Source organism: Eublepharis macularius, chromosome 19 (genome assembly GCF_028583425.1).
Source record: "Eublepharis macularius isolate TG4126 chromosome 19, MPM_Emac_v1.0, whole genome shotgun sequence".
Classification (NCBI taxonomy): Eukaryota; Metazoa; Chordata; class Lepidosauria; order Squamata; family Eublepharidae; genus Eublepharis; species Eublepharis macularius.
This window is the reverse complement of record NC_072808.1, coordinates 8867295-8886319: the sequence shown is the minus strand read 5'-3', so window position 1 is coordinate 8886319 and position 19025 is coordinate 8867295. Positions and strand designations below refer to the sequence as shown.

At 45.1% G+C, this 19025-nt stretch overlaps 1 protein-coding gene across 5 annotated transcripts in view; it reads right to left on the bottom strand.

Moving 5' to 3' along the window:
• The window catches only part of R3HDM2 (R3H domain containing 2), a 134752-nt gene that overhangs the window by 53055 nt on the left and 62672 nt on the right, over window positions 1-19025 (bottom strand). For all 5 annotated transcript variants that reach the window (XM_055003312.1, XM_055003308.1, XM_055003309.1 and 2 more), the window contains exons 2-7: window positions 8618-8814; window positions 7461-7502; window positions 5638-5724; window positions 4264-4390; window positions 1780-1858; window positions 215-274 (exon numbers count right to left, since the gene is read on the bottom strand). In XM_055003312.1, coding sequence (XP_054859287.1) covers window positions 215-274; window positions 1780-1858; window positions 4264-4390; window positions 5638-5724; window positions 7461-7502; window positions 8618-8782 — 560 coding nt within the window. In that variant the 5' untranslated portion in view covers window positions 8783-8814. The remainder of the gene's footprint in view (window positions 1-214; window positions 275-1779; window positions 1859-4263; window positions 4391-5637; window positions 5725-7460; window positions 7503-8617; window positions 8815-19025) is intronic.

Sequence of the window (19025 nt, the reverse complement as noted above, 5' to 3'; positions counted from 1 at the left end):
TCTAGTCCTCTCCTCGAGCCTGGGACAGTCATCGCTGGACATGGGAGAGAATACGAAACTATATTACATCAAACATGTAAGGACGGAGAGAGAGAGACATTTCCAAGCACAGCTGGAGATCAGAAGCGCTTCGAAGGAGCAGTCATTACTGAACACCCTCTCAAACCCTCAGCCTCTCAAATCACATTGATTTGCAAACCAGAACATTACTTACTTGTTATCATTAATAAATTCCAGGATCTCCTGTTCTAATTTTAGCAGCATCATCCTATCCCTGTTGAGGAAACAGTGGGGGGGGGGGAGACACACATTTAGAAAAAGAAACAACTGTATGGACTGCTTTGAGGAGTCACGCCATCCTCTGTGCTAAGATTAAGCTGAAAGTTCAAGGTAATTCAACACCGTACCGCCACCTGCCTCTGCATTTCCAGCTACAAAACAGATGTAGCAATTTAAAAGTAAAGCTTTTTCTGTCCAGGTAGAGTCTTTCCTGTACAGTGATAATGCCCCTAGGATCACAGTATCCCAATGGGTTCTCATCCTGCCTGTATTGTTAGAAACAAAATATTTCAGAACATAGCTGGTGCCTGGCACTCAGGTTTGACATTGTTTATTAGTGAGATAGCAGGCGGCACTTTATAGAGAAGCATTTGGAAGCTATTTATAGGTAGGTTTTTTAGAGCAATTAAGGTTCCTTCCTTCCTAACTCACACCAATTATTTTTTCCCTGTTCTTATGTGCAGTACATGAATGCATCTGTTTTGTTAAGTCTACAATGGTAGAATTACCCGGATCTTCAATGTACCAAGCTCTCATGGCTTGCAAGGATATGTCAATGGCCCACTGAAGGGGACAGACCTGCTGAACTCATGGGCCTGAACCTGGATGGGAGCCTACCAGGAATCCTACCTAAGAGTTGGAAAACTATAATAAAATAAATACATTGCTCCAGCTATTTAGATTGCTCCAGCTTAATTTAGAGTCCCAGGTAGGCAACCCCCAGCATAACAGCAGACAGCAGCACACCAGACCATTTTGACTGGCAGCCAAGGCCAGATCTCTGCCCAAGCAACTGAGGCACTGGTTGTACTTCTGGGGCCAGTGGTGAGGGAAAAAGGGAACAAGCATGGTTCATGCCTGCCATCACTCCCCAGAGCTGCAGAGCCATCAGCTGAGTCCAAGTGGAATCCTTGAGATGCTGATGGCACCACTGGAGCTTGGCTTGCTCCACATCTGTTTCGCCAATCCTTCCCCCCCCCCAACTATTTTGTCCGCCAGCACGCCAACATATGCTAAAGTTGTATTTTCTTTGCCACTTGGGTTAAAAGAGTCTGCCTGCCCCAAGTTTAGACAGCCTCCTGGATATCTTCTTTCAAAGAATCTGAACTCAGGACCACTAATCTTTCTTATGGTCAGGAACAAGGCCAAGAAGCCAATAAGGAATCCAATGAGCCTACAGCATTGTCATGTTACACCCAGCATAAAATCTCTCTCAAACACATATGTGCAACTTGTGGGAAGCAAAAGCAGAGAACGTGTGGTCTACAAGATCATCAAGTTTAAGCTCCTCAATATTCTCTCCTCACCAGTTAAGAAGTTTACTGATAGTTGCTAACTTGCTCCTCTCCATCCTAACTATACAATACACAACACCCTACCCACCACAGATTCCAATGGCTGTTACTACTCTCTTCCATCTCCCATCCATTGTTTTCCCTCAGCTATACGAACTTGCAAGAACATCTCCAAAATCAGTAGTGTAGCCAAGCTGGAACCTACCTTGGATTTTTCTTCAGTGTATTTACTAAAAATTCATGCAGATCTATTCCAGTGGAGTCCGTGTATTCCTGGCTAGAATCTATTAACAAAGGCAACAAAATCCTCAGTTAAGAGAAGGCCTTGCTTACAGAAGATTCAGAATGAGTAGCAAAAAATTCAGGTCTGAGGAACTGAATACACGGCCAATACTATCATGAGTTAATGTCTTCAAAGTGAAGTCAACAGTGGAATAACTGTTCTCAGGACATAACCCCCTAGCTGTATGAAAGACTTCTGGACAAACTTCTGGCTCCTTGCTCTGCCACATATTTCTCATGTGACCTTGTGTTGATTACTCTACCTTCCAAATGGAAGGAGAAGATTGCCCTTGCTTTGCTGGGTGAATACAATTTACGAAAAAGCCTGCAAGCATTACATTGTGGAAGTGAATGCAGATGAAGCAGGAAAAAACAACAACAATTAAGTCTAGATGTTCTTCAATTAATCGCAGGATTATGCGAATCGCAGGATTATGCGAATCCTTCGATTATTCGCAGGATTATTCGCAGGGATCATAATCCTGCGAATAATCAAAGAACATCTAGACCAACCTGTGCCCACTTGAACCAAGAAGAAGTAGTAGTAGTAGTAGTAGTAGTAGTAGTAAAACATTGCAAACAAATGTTATGAAAGCCAAAATTCAGAAAAACATTGAAAATCCAAAATGTCAACTTTGGCAGGAAAAAGATGAAATTGTGTCTCACCATACTTGTGAATGCAGCAAAATTGCACAGATGGATTACAAAGCTAAACAAGACAGGGTCACAAAGCTCATTCATTGGTCATTGAGTAAAAAGTATAATCTGCCAGTATCAAAGAATTCATGGGAACATCAGGTGGAAAAGGTGCCCGAAAATGATGAAGTCAAGATCTTATGGGATTTTAGAATACAAACTCGTTGACACCTTGAACATAATACACCAGACATAACAGTTGTGGAAAAAAATCGGAAAGTTTGGCTAATTGACACAGCAATTCCTGGGGATGCCAGAGTTGAAGAAAAAGAACAAGAAAAAACCGATTAAATATAGAGATCTGGCAATAGAAACCACTCGACTATGGATGAAGAATACAACAGTAGTCCCCACTGTCATCGGGGCGCTGGGAACTATTTCAAAAAACATCGCAACTTATACGGAAAAACTGCAGCCCTTCAGGACAACTTAATGCCCACTCAGAGAGGTTCACAAAGTATGTTATTATTATCCTCACAACAGATTTTTGAAGGCACAGGCTGCGGAAGAGGACAGCAGTGGCACCAAGTATAGGGCTAAAGTAGATTATGCGGAAGAGGGCAAGTGTGAGATTTGAGAGAGGGGAGTCGGAGAGACTCAACTGAGGCTCATGGAGTTTGCCCCCCATCCCCCGGTTACATCAAATAAGAAACCGAGTGTCGGATTGTGGGGCTGGTAAAATTTTATTTCATATTCCACAAGTGCACAATGTAACTGTGAGAAGTGAGAGACAAAAGCTGAGATGCTTTGGAAGCCTATATTTAGCCTGTCAAGAGAATTCAAGGTATACTGAGGACCAGAAAGAGAGCAGGACAATCAAGAATGGCTGCAAGAATGCAGTGCAATATTGGAAACGGCACAAGAAAAAGAAATGAGGATGGCAAGGAGTAGTCCACCACCTTGAGAAGACCTTTCGTGGTGGGGCGGGTGGGATATGAGGTACAGTGGTTTGACAGGTGAACAGGAAATAAAAAGCCCTTTCAGATATTTTTTTTAAAAAAAACCTTCACCAAAGCATCCGAAAATAAGTCAAAATAATATATGATCAGCAACACTCGCACAAATAGCATTTTGCCTTTTGCCTGAAGCTAATTTGAGCCGTTCCCCACCCAGTGGTGAAAGCACAAATGTTTAGTAGCAGAAGCCAATCGAGTCACCAACTTGTACCGTGCCATAGACACAGAAACTCAATTGTTTTTATGTTGTGGTTCTGTAGTCTACATATACAAATATATATTTTTTTAAATGCAAAGACTTCTAGCTGTTCTAGCTTCTTCCCAAGGCTTCTTCCCAAGGCCTCCACCTGTGGAAGTGAGGCAGTGTCAATCAGAAACAGTCCCCCCTCCCCTCGTGGAGGCACACCATTGCCAAACCCGAACACCCTCAATCTTGGGGGCTCACCTGGCATTTCCTTTACTGTCCTGTAGGTACCAGGCAAAAACATTTCTTTTACATCTGGGCTTTTAAACGGAGAGGTTCCAACTTTTTCAACTATTTTTTATGGTCTAATCTGAGGAGGAGGATGTTTTTCGGAGTAACTAATCTATGTTTGCAAGATTCTATGGATGGCCTCTGAAGTTTTCACATTAACCCTTTCCCTGCCTACACTAACGATCCATCACTCAAAGCATTCAACACGCCCGGAGGACAGCAGTCAGTGATGATCTTTGACCACAAACATTATTCATTCCAGAACCAGAGACTGTCTCACCTCTAGACAGCATTTTCTTGGGGGCCTTCTCCTTATTTTTCTCTTTTTCTTCTTTTTCAGGACCATCTTTTGCAGATTTTTCATCTTCTTTGTCTGAGGGGCAACTGATGTGCAACTGTATGATATCCTAGGTACAGGACAAAAGCCACACTTTGAAGATCTCAGAGCTGATTCTTTGTAATCAACACAGGCTGGAAGCATGATATGACCACCGTTTTTGGATCTGGGAAGGAATTTTACTTCAGGTCAGATTGACTAGTGACCCTGGCCTCTCCCTGTATCCTGTAGCTAAGTGCTTGCTAGCTGGCATCTTCTTGGGTACAGTTCTGTACAGGGCTTTTTTGGGGGGGGGGAAGAGGTGGTGGAACTCAGTGGGTTGTCCTAGGAGAAAATGGTCAGATGGCTGGTGGTCCCACCCCCTGATCTCCAGGCAGAGGGGAGTTTAGATTGCTCTCCATGCCGATCTAAACTCCCCTCTGTCTGGAGATCAGGGGGCGGGGCCACCAGCCATGTGACCATTTTCAAGAGGTTCCGGAACTCCGTTCCACCACGTTCCAGCTGAAAAAAAAGCCCTGGTTCTATAGGCACGTTATTGCTAGCGTACCCATTCTCTGCTTATAGCACAATAAGGAAATAGGCGGATTTGGAGTGGATACATGGCTGACTGGTCCTGCCCTATGGCAAAGGCTGAGCTGAACAGACTTTTAATCGGATGCCTGCTGCTCACCCCTGCAACTTCGTAACTTCTTCCAGCAAGAGGATCGGGCAGGAACTGAACATGTCAATGGCGGCATTCCCGCCAGTCATTAGTTAAATCCCTTATTCTGTGTGGATCAAGCTGGACCCCCTGGCAACTGTGACGTTCTCTGACTGCAGTTCACTGCTAATCTGAACAGATTTCTTTAAAACTCCTTTGAAGCAGAGGACGCAGGGCTTTCTTCAGACCTGAACTTCATTATAACCCCGTGCCCTCTTCAGCACTCTGGCTGTAGGCATAGTTTCTGTCTCAGTAGGAGAGTAAACCTTCTTGTCTTACTTGGAAAGCTTTCTCAGTTCTTTTTTTTTTTTTAACGACAGTCTGGTGACATGAACATATTTATCAAACAAACTCAACGTAGACCTGGCTAGGGGCTATGACGCTTGTAAATATGCCAGCCAGTAATCAGGAGGACATCATGGTTTGCTATGATTGCAGTGCCAGCAATTTAGCCACATGCCATTGTGATGCAGTTCAAGCTGGGCTACCCATTTCCTTGAAGGCTGCCATACTTGCAGCCCCTTTCAGTTCTTAAACTCGGGACGATCATCACCATCATCATCGCTAAAAGTGATCTTCCTCCCGAGCTGGAAAACATGTTAGGGGATCGGGCTTACCTGGGTCTCCAATAGCCCATCCACAAAGGGATTAGAGGATTCTTCACATACAGCCAGGCCCCTGACTAGCTTCAGCTTCGAATTTGACTGTAAAACAAAATGCCTTGAGTGGTAAGACACAGGCACTCAACAGCTTGCTTTCATGTGCCACCGCGCTGCGAGCAAAACTTGTGTTAGTTAAGCTAGCTTTATCATAATTAAAAAATGTAAATTCTTCTGGTCCAGGCCTAATGCACAGCGATGTGAAGGGTGCCAGCTGCATAAAGGTAGCAAAACATCCTTCCTCCAACATCCTTGCTATGGATTCAAATCTGCCGCCGCTGGAAGCAAAAGGCTAGCTTGCTAATCCGCTACACCACTTAGCCTCAGCTCAGAGAGTATCTTGGTCAAATAAACTGACTGGGCTTCCCTATAGCAAGTAAACCCATTAAGTAATCTGCTGACTGTTAAGCCTCTTCTGATAAGCAGTGAAAACCAAATCACTTGAGTTTTTCCTGCCAATTAAAAACTTGCCATTCCACTTCTGGTGCTTCACCTGCCTTCCTGATAAATCTGGTTATTCTGGGTGAGCTACGAGAGGAGAAAAATTTTTAAAAGCTTGAAGTAAATATCTGCTCCGGACGGCTTGGTGAACTGATGTGTTTTGCGCATGACGCACTCGAGCATTACAGCTGGCCACACAGAATCATGATGAAACACGATTCTGGGAAACTAGAGAGTGAGTGATTCTGCACATGTTGGATAATGCACTTCCAATCCTCTTTATAGATCATTTGGAACGGATTTTTGCGTGCGGAACAAAAAATCCACCTCAAACAATTGATAATGTGCATTGAAAGTGCATTATCCAACGTGTGCAGAATCAGCCAGTGTGATTTCATCATTATTCAATTAAAAATTTCAAAGACGACCATATTTCAAAGACTTAGGGGCAGACAGCCGGACTCCATCTAAGCAGCTGTGTAAGTAATGTGCAGTCAAGTCACAACGAACTTAAGGTGACCCCCATAGGGTTTTCACGGCAAGAGACGAACAGAGGTAGTTTGCCATTGCCTGCATCTGCATAGCAACCCTAGACTTCCTTGATGGTCTCCCATCCAAGTACTATCCAAGCCCAACCTTACTTAGCTTCTGAGATCGGACTAGCCTGGACCATCCAGGTCATTTAAACAGCATGCACTACAAATACAAAATACCCAATCTTCTAGTAAAGCCTATGTCAGGGATGTACCATGTGACAGTAGACGTCAGGGCTTTTGTGACTGAATGCTTCTCTCTATAAACAACTAGCATGTCAAGGAATCATATTATTACCCGACTCTCCACGTGCGCTCTAAATGATGTAGCTCAAAAACAGGTTCGCCATCTCAGTGATGACTTGATTAAAGTTCAGCTGCCTGCAAGGGGGCCCAAATTTAGGGGGGGAAACCTTGCATGGCTTCCAGAGAATACTCAAGCTTTGGTGAGCGAGTTGCCAAGGAGAGGTGATTTCATACTAGCAAGGGAGCTACTGTGAAGGATGGTTTCTTCACCTCGAACCCCTTGAGCTCCAAATGTGGTTCAGTCAGAAATCAGAGGGCACTCTCAATTGAGAACAGTGAAAAAAGACAAAAACTTGGGCACGCTGGGCCCAAACTGCTTAACAGCAGAGAGACGAGAGGGTGGGGATGCGTTCAAGTCCACATTAGAGCACCAAAGGATGGAGTGTGTCCAGGGCTCAGCGCTAAGGATGACAGCGTTGAGATCAGACCCCAAAAAGCTTCCTCAAGCTCCCCAAGACCACAACAGTACATGGGTCAGACGAAAAACGGGGAATCTCTTACCTTGGCTCTTTTTCTGGCGTGCCCATGATTTGACGTCCGCCTCTGTAAAAATAAATAAATAAGTGTGTGTGTGTGTGTGTGCCTGCATTCTAATAAGGCAAATGGTCATGCGACAGTAATCTCAACACGGATTGTCACTGTACTATATCAGATCCATATAGGACTGCTGCCACTAATGTACCAGGTTCGCATTTCAGGGAATTGGCTCAATAATTCAGTGGCAGAACACGGCAGCGTATACGGCTGAGGTATCCATTTTCATTTATGTGCTTTTGAGGAGTGACGTTAAAAAAAAAAAAAGCAAGGCAGGTTCCTGCTTTCAAGGAGATTCCAATCTCAGAGCCAAGCTACAAGTGACGCCTGACACAGGTTGGACACTTGTCAGCTTCCCTCAAGTTTTGATGGGAAATGTAGGCGTCCTGTGAAACCCCCCCTCCACACACACACACACAGAACCCCCCCCTACACACACACACACACACAGAGCGGAGGGGAAGGGCGGCGCCCGGCAAGAGCCCAACGCCTGCACTCCTCTCCCGGCCGCATGTTCTCCCTCCCATAGACTGCCGCTGTGTAAACTTCATTTAAATGGAGAGCCAAGCTGCAAGACCAGGACGCCTACATTTCCCATCAAAACTTGACAGAAGCTGACAAGTGTCCAACCTGTGTCAGGCGTCACTTGTAGCTTGGCTCTCAGTTTCAAGAGTGTTAACAGAACAAGAGGAACGAACGCAAGAAAGCCAAGGTAAAACGACAGACAAACCATGTTTAAGCCATTGCACTTATAAATATTTAAATTTCATTTTACTTGGAGGATAAAGACTTTTGGCTGGTGACACCACGGAAAAGGCGCGTCAGGAGGAGGAGAGGCAGTATTAAGAGACGTGTACCGGGAGAGATTTGACAGCGCAAGGAGCAACAAGGGTGAATGAGTGGCGGCGTTCAGAGAGCAGGAGACTTTGTGAATCTCACAACAGTAGATTTCAGGTACAATATCCAGATTTTCTAGTTAAGTGACATTCATAGAAGACTGGCAGGAAGAATCTCTGAAACACGGAAGAGCTGAATCCAGGCCCTGCTCCCCAGTCAACTTTGACTAAACTGAGTTCTGACGGATTAACTAGCCTGATCCGCACAACGGCTCTTTGTCCGTTTACCTGCGATTCTGGCCGACTGCTGCTCTCCTCCCCGTCCTTCTCCACTTCCTCTTTGCTTGGCGACCTGGATACAAATTTGTTTCTGTTCACAGATTCCTCCACCAGCTTCTTTTCCGACTCTTTCATTATCTCCAGTGTCTCCTGCGTCGTGTTGCTGTTAGACATCTTCAGTACAAAACGGAGTTAGTGACGGGCACCTGCAGGCAGGAACATAAAAGGGAGGGAGGTCAGGTCACCCAGGAATACAGAGGGTTCTTTTCACAGAACGCTCCTTTGCCTCGTTCTTTGCCCCCGCGTTAAAAACCATGCTTGCTCAAAGGCTCCATTGTCTACAGGGTTATCTTCCTATTACTGGGGGCTTGGCACTGCTGTGTGCTCCCTATATTGCCTTTTACTCTGTTGGAAAGGAAAAATGCAACATGTCCTATCCAAAAGCAGGCAAGCGCTTTGGCAGCCACAGGCCATGATCTGTCTCTGTATAAAACCAGTTCAGCGCTCCGGCACATGCAAACGTGAGACCAAGAAACACAACCCAAGATAGGAGTAAAGAGGAAAATGTGAGCCACAATGGCAGGGCTGGGGGGGAAGTGCGACATTGAAAGGTGACTGTCGGGATGAGGGCGAAACGTGCCCTCCACCCCAATATTGGCTTTCGCTAATAAAGGATCCTGCTCGGGTATATGTGACATACCACAGAAATAAAGACATGTCCTGCACCAACCCCCTCACAGTTGTTCTTGATACATGCAAACCTTTCACCTGTATCAATCAGAATGTTGGTTATTTTCTTAGTTCTCTAGAAGAGGTTTATCATTCCAGTTTTAGTGAACTTACTCTCAACGGAAAACCGGGGGTGTGATGCGGAAGTGATAGGTTGTGCTGGGGCTGAGTCTCTAAAAATCGGTCCAAAACTTAGTGTTTAGGGCAAATTTTTAGAGAATCAGCCCCTGCCGTAACCTGTTGCTTTCAAGACACACCAGAAATTTTGTCATTGGCTGGTGACGGGGGAGAGCGCACACCCATTCCAACTGTGTCCCTCCCATTTCCCTGCGCCAGTTCCCCACATGTTCCCCCTCTCGTCAGCCAGGTAAGCAGTGGCAGGGGGTGGTGCCTAGGAGTGGGGATATCCTGCCCCCACTGAGGGACTAGCAACCCTTGGTTTACTTGAACTAGACTCTCCAAACCGGCCTTGCCATTTCAAGTTAAATCCAGTGGCCAAACTGCAAGAGGAAAAAAAATCCATCCGGGTTTTAGTTGCACTCATGTGCAACTAAACTGCAGCAAGACTGGTGAATACCCCAAAAGAATCCTGTGAGAAACCAGTGACTTGCATATAACCAAGTTTCTAGGCAATCTGGCTTGAAAACTCCAGCTATAATACAGTTGAGAACATATAAAGCAAAACTGCTTTATATGTTATAGTTGGAAGGGCCAACTAACACGGCAAACTGACTCCACACCAAAAGGAGATGTTTACATTTACTAGCAAAGGAATGTTTTGGTTGCCTCCCCGCTAATTGCATCTTGTCCCCTTCTGATATATGTCCCCTTCTCTCCCCTCTCCCTCCTCCTCTTCTGTATTTGACCAGTTTGTATCATGCATCTGACGAAGAGAACTTGATTCTCGAAAGCTTATGCTACAATAAAATTGGTTAGTCTTAAAGGTGCTACTGGACTCTTTTTGAAAATAAGTGTGAGTTTTCATATTACCCAGGGACTCTTCCTCAGACTACATGTTCAATACAAAAAAGGGGAAGGGTTGTTTTTTAACACTCCTCTGTTCCAGTAGTCTGATACATCTTGAAGACTGTTTTGCACTCAACATGTCATCCAATTAAAATCTGCAACATCTGTTCCCCATTTCAGTAAGAGCACAATCTGCAGTCTTTGGGCTTTCATCCTGCTCTGAAGCATCTTCTCTCCCCCGGCCTCCACCCCAGTCCCCTTTTTGTACTGAATTTTCAGCCTGCTACGGAGTTCTAGGGTACTCAAAATCTTATGCTATTTTGAAACATCACAATCTGTCTTTTGGGGTATGGGATTCCAGAAGCGCCTAATTCATAGTGTCACAGCCGCTGCCTTATCAACCCTCAACAAGAAGCAGTCACTTATCTCTGGAGAAACTGGCCATATCAACAATGATCGAGTTTAGAAATAATAGCTACTGGGTTGAAATCTTGGAGTTTGCCCTCTCCCTACTGCTCCAAAGCACTCTGATTCTCCCTCTGTTTTGCTTGGAAGTACAGCTTGCCAATGCACCCAAACCAGCAAATTATGGCTTTCGCCTCTCCTCAAACCAGAAGCGGAAACCAGGGATGGACTGTGGAGTCCCATTTGGCAGGCAAGTAATAGCCATCATTTGCCAGTGCGCATGCAACAGAAAATTTCAGTTCGTTGCAAAAAGGAAAGGAATAGGGCCTGAAAAAAATGAACAGTGTTAAGGAAAACGAAAAAGGGGGAGAGAAAAACACATCCCTGCACAAGAAGTACCACCAGAGATGTTGGAACAAAAAAAAAGTAAATTAAATATACGTACAAATATAATACAAATGAATAAAATATATAATTTAATCAAACTATCTGAAGTACGTAAATATAATTAAAAACAGCAACAGTGTGATTCAACATATTAGTACCATACTCTTGTATATTCTAGTAGGCAATTTCCAAATAGACAGGTATTATTGTACATTGGCAACAATGTAAGGTGGCAGCAAGCAGTTCTCCACGGACCCACTTGGTAGCAGTCTGGCCTGAGATGTCCCCCGATGATGTCATCACTAGGCGCCCCAGCCAAGCAGGTTCCAACTGCCCCAAGGAAAGAGTGGGGCTTTCCCCGGGTGACTAACCTGCTGTGGAATGAGCTGCCCACACAGCTGTCCCCAGTGGCCAGCAGTAGGGGCCGCACACCCCTTATAAATAGCCAGGTGGGAAGCAATCCGGGAGAGGCAAGGGCAGGGCTGGAGTAGGGTAATCTTACAGACAGGTGCTTTGCCACACCCTTGGGGTGAGGCCAAGGGGCAGGGCTGAGCACTGCATGAGGGGAGGGGAAGGGGGGGTATAAGGAAGACTCCGATACTTGGCTGGGGAGCAGACAGTCTAAAGAACAGCCTCCAGAGCAGAGAGGAGAACTGTTGGTGACCGAACCCAGTCACTCTCTCCTCCATATCTGAGGCCGAAGGATGCCCAAGTCGCCGTGGCAGAGAGCCAGGAGGGAGGAGGCTTACGTACAGGTATCATTTTTTCCTTCACACCCAAAAATATTTCACTCCCATTTTATTTCTATTACAGCCATTGCTGAATTAATTCTAGAACAGAGAGAGAGAGAGAGAGAGACTAAAAAGACAGACCTAAATCCCACAAGCAAGTTTCTAGGCAGGTTGCCACGCAGAGCGGCAAACTAAGGCTTCTGGGTTCAGCTAAGGTTCCTTGCTCGTTGACAGGCACAATGGACTAAAAATCACGGACTGTAAAAGGACACAGTTCATCAGTCTTACAACGTTCCTTGCTGGCTAATATCAGTTGGCAAAGGACATGACAATACCTCCTCCCTCTTTGACCTGAGCACCCCAGCTCTTTTCTTATGTCACGACACAAAGCTACTCTCCCGTCCTCCGAGTCTGCCGGACCTTCCTCTCACAGTATAAGAGCTGATAATGTGAAGCATTTTATCAGATACTTGGGACTGCTCTTCCTTCCCTGGAGACCAGTCTTACGGGGTTCTATGTAGACTCAACACATGGTGGTAAGAGGAACCAGACAATGCCTCAAAACAGATGTGGCACTTGGCAGCATGGAATCAGGACTGATTCTCTAGCCAAGCCTCCCCAGTGACTGCTTGCGGCGACACAGCCTCTCTCCTTTTCCTGCTTCCCTCTTTCCTTCCACTCATCCTCCAAATCATCTGCCCCCTGCCCCCACATCTTTGGGCAGTAATTATTTATTTACTTCATTTATACCTTGCCTTACTCCCTAACTCTCACAACAACCCTGTGCGGTAGGTTAGGCTGAGAGTGCAGGGCTGCCCCAAAGTCACCCAGTCAGCTTCCAGGGCACGCTGATGATTCGAAACTGAGTCTCCTGGATCCTAATGTGGAAGTCTAACCACACTGCACTACACGGGCTATTGTGGGTTGGCTGCTGTTGAACAATTGCAAGCAGCCAGCTCTGGGTGAATTGTGTAAGTCAAGCAGTGAGTCATCCAGAGGTTGCTGCCCCCGCCCCCGGCAGAAGCAATCCTGGGAGCAGCCCTGCCTCCCTCCTTTAACTGAAAGAAGCCAAGGCTTGAATGCTAGCACTATGACTGTGGGTGCCTAACAACGGCCAATGAGGGCCATTCATTCCTTACAGCGACAGACACTGCTTCTATCATTTCAGATTATTTCCGCATGCCTGGGGTTTTTCTCAGTTTTATGGAAAGACGTTTCCTGTGTATCCATGACACCACACTCTGGATTAAAGTATCCACAGATGGGGCCATGTCGAGAATTAAATATAATGATGATACTTGTACGTGGTATGGAATAACGAAGAGTTAACACTTTTATCTGCAAGTTACGCCAGCAACATGTAAAAAGTAAAGGCAGTTCCTTGTGCAAGCACTGAGTCATTACTGATGTCGCATCACGACGTTTTCTTGGCAGACTTTTTACAGGGTGGTTTGCCACTGCCTTCCCCAGTCATCTACGCTTTACCCCCAGGAAACTGGGCACTCATTTTACTGATCTCAGAAGGATGGAAGGCTGAGTCAACCTTGAGCTGGCTATGTGAACCCGGCTTCCGCCAGGATCGAACTCAAACACCCTCAAACCTGTCAATATTTTGACGCCTGTTATATTAAAATGGGGACCTGGAAACCTTTCAATGTAAGAAGATTTTGACCAAACATTTTGAGTAAACAAAAACCGTTTTGCGAACTGGTAGAGCAAAGCAACTCTTTTTAAACAGCTGCAATTCAGCCAATTTTATATCCGTTCTAAATGTGGAAGATGATAACCTCTAACTTGGCACATTCTCTCCACAATAAATTTTATACTCTTTGAACACGTTGTCTTGATTTCATAAGAAATACAATTTTCATGAATTATAATGATGGAACTTGAAAAAAACAAACTCAAGTTACTCTACAACACTCTTGTGGCTGTAAAATCATCCTAACAGTAGGCACGGCCTAAGAAGTTATCAGTGGACTGTGACCTAGAAAGGCAACAACGTGCCGCAGTCACCTAAAGCAAAGTTCTGAGATGTTACGGAATATCCCTCGGGAGCTGTACCGCACATGCTTCCCACCAGACGAAGAGGGAGAATCCGTGACTTTAGCAAGAGAGAATCAAGTTCCAAGATGACACACATGCCAACAGGCACCTACTCACAGAGATTTAAAAGCACGCTCGTCCTGCCGGAGTGAGCATGCCCACTTGGAAACACTGGCAGATTGCACAAAGCATCTCATCCCAATAAAATTTCCAGCCTTCTCAGTTTTAAGTCCTAACTACAGTAATAGCCATAACTGAAGCTGAGTCCCTCATCTTCAAATGGGACATACTTTGAGAGATTAGGAAATTGTACACATTGTGTTTTCTGAAATATTTGCTCCAAAGACAGCAATGTGTATCCTACTATTTTGTGCATGGGACACAGAATTTTCCTGTGTTACTCTCTGTTCCTCCAGTCCCTTCTGACCCCTGGAAAAACCATTCCCTGCCTCATGGGACCCATGCGGAGGAACAGCCACATGGGTTGGGAGGTATGGAAGGACAAAGTGGTGAAACTGTTCCTCCTCCTCCTTCTACAAGCTCCACTGAGAAAAGTGGTCAGATTCATTCCCGTTCCTCTTCATTCCAGGCTACCAACACACCAACAGACGCGGCTGTTCTTCTGTACAGATCTCACTTTCCAACAGTCACAGAGGGCTGCCTTCCCTACCCAGATGGCGAGATGCACACCGACAGTATTAATTAGCCATGCTTGAAATAAGTTACAGTTAAATGCCTGGAACATTTTCACTTATTTCTAGTGCATTTTCTCTAACTGTTAAATCTAGATATAGGTTTGCAGTAAACTGGAAACAAAGCATAGTGTAGCAAGAGGTCAGATGCAGGCCAGTGCTTAAGGGCTGCAATGGAACTGCTCTGCTGACCCAGGAGTGTTGCTCCATCCGGTCCTCAAAAGGTCACTGGGCGTCAATAGTCACCCTAAGTCTCGGACGGGTGATGCCCTCCCAGCTTGCCCGACCCTCAGAGGGGTTCCTTTCTCTCTCCTCCTGAAGTACACTGCCACTCAGTGACTGCTTTAAGAACTACTCAACGCAAGTGCCTGCACTCTGAGCATCCATGCTCCATTGCCATACTAATGCTTGGCCCGGTGCCGCATCTCCCACTCCCCAAGACCTGCTTAACACGAGAGGACTTGCCACACTTGTGCACTTCTGGGGAAATAACAATTTAGCAACTGACTGCCTCCCTCCTTCTGGCACCTGTTTTAAACAGCTTGCTCGTGGGGAACAACCACCAGCATTTAAAATCGAAAAGAATTTAATAAAAGTAAAGAGTCCCCACAGATAACTTCCTGCACAGCTATAGCCTGGCAAGGAATACAGAGGGAAGATGTAAACATGTGCACCTTGGTCCCTCGGCCCCCGACATGCCCAAGCTGATCTTGTTCTAAGGCAACCTCTTTGACTTAGAAATTACCGTTTTCTAAAAGCTCCTTCCTCCAGATGTAATCAGCCAAAATGGACCCTTCTCCCTCTGTGCCAAGGGGTTTTATCTCTCCTGTTTCCCCATTCCCTTGTAAGACAAAGAACCCGTTCCTGAAATCTCCAAGAAGATAAAATCTAGCCTCTTGTACTCCCAAGTCTCTGTGTCAACTTCTAGATGTCGGGTTCAAGCCAAGGTGCGAGTAGACCACCGCGCTGCCTCTGGCCAGGATGACCATTAGCATTTTCAATGCTTTGATACTTGGTACATGGAAATGCTTGGAAGCAACCGAGTTCCCTGTCCTGCCTGTCTTTTGCTAGGAGAGAGAAACGATTTTAACTTTTAAACATAAACGTGAGAGTTTCGATGACCAGAGCAAAACCTTCTAAAGGTGCACCCTGCAAATAAATAAAATCAGCAACTACCCGTTCGTGCGCATTCTCTGCGCTGGTCTCACATTATGGAGGTCCCCATGCTTCCATCATTTCACAAAATGTGCAAAACAGAACTGTTCAGGGCATTTTTGTAGTGGGAACAGAGCTGCGATGTAATGGATGAGGTTGGGAGATGACCTCTATTAAGAATAATGTGGCTTTCTTCCCCTTCCAGTTCTTCAGTCCCAGCTCCAACCCGTTATGATGCTTTACTAAGAATCTCTGGTGTTAGACACCAATGTCGTCACCATATTTTGCAATCCACTTGCTGACTGACTGACTGACTGAATAGCTTCATTTTACTAGGAGTCTTTGCTGCTAGATTCAAATGTTATCGATCAAATGTCATCATATTTTATCATCGGTTTACTGATTGACTGTATAGTTCTACCACACCTGTAATCCGCCTTCAGCCCCAATGAGACAGCCTACAAATGAAAGTATATAATTAAATAAGGGAAGAGGGAGAAAAATGGAAAGCTGTTTCCATGCGGTCCAGCAGACAACCTCTAAGGAAGCAAGCGCCCTGTATGCAGCAGAGGTAGCCGTTCACCTAAGGGAATGAGCCATAACCCTCACCAGGTGTTCCAGCTCCCAATTTTTATAGGTTAGAGCAATACAACCCCTGATCTACCTTCCCAGGGTGGACACTGACATCTAGAGCCCACAGAAGTCTGCCTGAAGGAGACAAACAAGGAGTCCCGACCTCCTATCAATATAAAAACTAATGGTCCTCTTGACATCCAAGCAATGGTACTCCCTTTCCTGCAGATGTTTGGGATTGGGGCAAAAGGAAGGCAGAACAATTTGTGGAAGCATGAGTTATCTTTGGGAATAAAGTTTGGTTCTTATCATTTTGTAAGGCACAAAGGTCTTCATATCTCCCTAAAAAAAAAAAAAAGGGTGGCATCTCGCCCAGAGACCAGCAAGAACATCCCATTTCCGGGAAGGACCTACTTACCTTATCAGTGGGTTTAAGGCAAGGGACAGAAAAGCAAGTAAAGGGGGAAAAAACACACCAGAAGAATTTACTAGCTGAGCATAAACAATGAAACTTACTTTTGTTTGTTCATCAGATAGACTAATGCTGATCAGAATGACAGCATTAGTCTATCGTGATCAGAATGACAATGGACCTGTTGATTCAATAAAAGAGGAGGCAGAGACAGGATCCAAAGGACCATGTGGGGGTCTTAAAGGCCCCCTCCCCACCATAGTCAATCATATAGCCAAAAAACCCCTATTCCTGGTCTCCTGCACAGCAGTATTTAATGTGGGAAGAATCTCAGTGTTGCATTGTTTTGTTGAATTGTTCATAGAAATTACTGCTTTGTTACAACCGAAAAAAAATCAGTAACCCTTGGCTGGTTTTTCTGTTAACGGCCTGCTTAATCTAGGAAACAGTGCATCGACCTTGCAGGGAGTATTTGCCTTGGATTTAAATATGCAACCTTTATTGCACTTCCACAAACTCCTTGAGCTGATGGGCTGAAACAAGCATGGAAAATGTTAGTATCAAAAATTTGCAAGCTGTGGCACAGAACAGCTTCCTAGTGGGTTTGATCTTCACTAATTAGCATGCCATAGGAATTACTTTCTGAGGATTTGTTTTTTGCGTGCCACAAGCTATACAGTAAGATTTCTATACAGCAGGATTTCTATAGCCACAAGCTATACAGCAGGATTTCTAAGCATTTGAGCCCTTTACAAAAAAATAACTCATTCATAATACTTTCCAGAGAATTACTGTGTGTCCATTTATTCTTTTGCACAGAGGTTGGCTGGTTTGTCCAATGGACACAAATCTGACATTAAAAATGGCAACCAGTGGGAGAACACTTCAATCTACCAGGACATTCCATCAAGGACTTAAAAGATCACCATAGTTCAACAGAAACCTTTCAAAAACAAACTGCTGAATTGGAATTCATATGTAAATTTGACTCAGTCAGACTTGGATTGAATAGAGACTATGAATGGTTATCTCATTATCAGAAGTAACTGATTTCATTATCAGAAGCAAACGGATCCCTTTATCAGAAGCCACTGATTGCATCTACTCCCCCCTCCCCTCACCACCTATATATTTCTGACCCATTTCTTCATACCCTCCATGCATCTGACAAAGAGAACTGTGGTTCTCGAAAGCTTATGCTACAGTAAAGTTGCTTAAGGTCTTAAAGGTGCTACCGGACTCTTTTCTATTTTGAAGATTCACAAACAGCCTAGACTTCTGAAAGCATGTTTTTCATAATGATTTTCATACTATGAAAGAGAAACAGCTACCATTTTGTGGCATTCAAAGCTTTTCAACACATCCCGCAGCATCTCCTTCCAACTACCCTTAGCTGAAGTGATACTGAAAGGAACGTACCTGCCCGTTTATTAGTGACGTCAAAAACTAGATACTTCCCTCGTTCCCGAAGGGAGGGCGCCAAAGGGGCAGGCTGTATACATTCCTCATTCACAAGAGGCTGGTTACGGTTTTAATGGCCATCAAAAAAATACAATGAACTCCCAATGAATTATTTCTCCCAGCAGGCAAATTAAAAGCAGCAGTATCATGTGTTCTGCTGAAGTTGCTCATTTTTTTAAAAAAGCTCCTTCTCGGAAGGAGGAAAGAGGTTTTCCTTTCTATGTGAATGAATCAGCCTCGGTCCCTCAGGGCAAGCGTGGGAGGGAAACAAGGAGGCAGCTGACATGAGCTGCTGCGGCAAGCCGGACTGGCAGAGAAAGCAAAAGTTCACAGGGATTGGGGACGGGGTCGGACAAGCTATGCCAATCACTTTTCACCAGGCAAACAAAACAAATCAGATTATCAAGGAAGCCACAAGATGAAAACCGGGGTCAGGAAAAAGGAAGAAAAAGAGTGGAGACTGTAGAAGAGAGAGACCTTCTTTTGACAAGCTAAGCCAGGTGGAAGAGGTCAGTTAGGGCACGCACGGATCAAACAGGCTCTCTACCACTTGACCCCACTGTAGCGAAGGGCCATTCCCAGGGGAAAGGGATAGAAATAAGGGGCACTGTGTCCCTTTGGGGCACAGCACATCTGTCAATAAGCCACCTCTTCTCCCCTAAAACAGAGGGTCTTCAAAAACCTTGCAGGAGACAACCAACCTCATTTGGCCCACTTTCTGCGAGAGGCAAGTTTTCTCTACGGTTGACGGATTAAAGCCACAACAATAACAAGAGTGGAATTGAAGCTTTCTGTTTCAAAGGAGCTCTCCTTGAACTTTTCTCAGCTGAGTGGCCACGGAACGGCTGTGGTGCCAGGAG